The 203-nt window shown below is 75.4% G+C and overlaps 1 protein-coding gene across 1 annotated transcript in view; it reads left to right on the forward strand.

Annotated features, from left to right (window-relative positions):
• Positions 1-32: 32 nt before the first annotated feature.
• The window catches only part of NEIL1 (nei like DNA glycosylase 1), a gene marked incomplete at its 5' end in the record, with an annotated part of 4,652 nt that continues 4,481 nt past the window's right edge, over positions 33-203 (forward strand). The window contains 1 exon segment of the mRNA XM_006142682.3: positions 33-130. Within this exon segment, the coding sequence (XP_006142744.3) occupies positions 33-130 (98 nt within the window).

A 203-nucleotide genomic window follows, 5' to 3' on the forward strand; every position in this document is an offset into this window, starting at 1 on the left:
CCCCGTCTCGGCGCCGCGCGCCCCGTTGCTCTGCCGCCGCAGCCACCGCGGGCCCTGGTCTTCCGCTTCGGCATGTCCGGCTCCTTCCAGCTGGCACCGGCCGACGAGCTACCTCGCCATGCCCACCTGCGCTTTTACACCGCGCCCCCTGGCCCACGGCTCCCCCCGTGCTTCGCGGACATCCGTGGCTTCCGGCCGCGGGC

The sequence above is a fragment of the Tupaia chinensis genome, unplaced genomic scaffold (genome assembly GCF_000334495.1).
Source record: "Tupaia chinensis unplaced genomic scaffold, TupChi_1.0 Scaffold000078_1, whole genome shotgun sequence".
Lineage (NCBI taxonomy): Eukaryota > Metazoa > Chordata > Mammalia > Scandentia > Tupaiidae > Tupaia > Tupaia belangeri.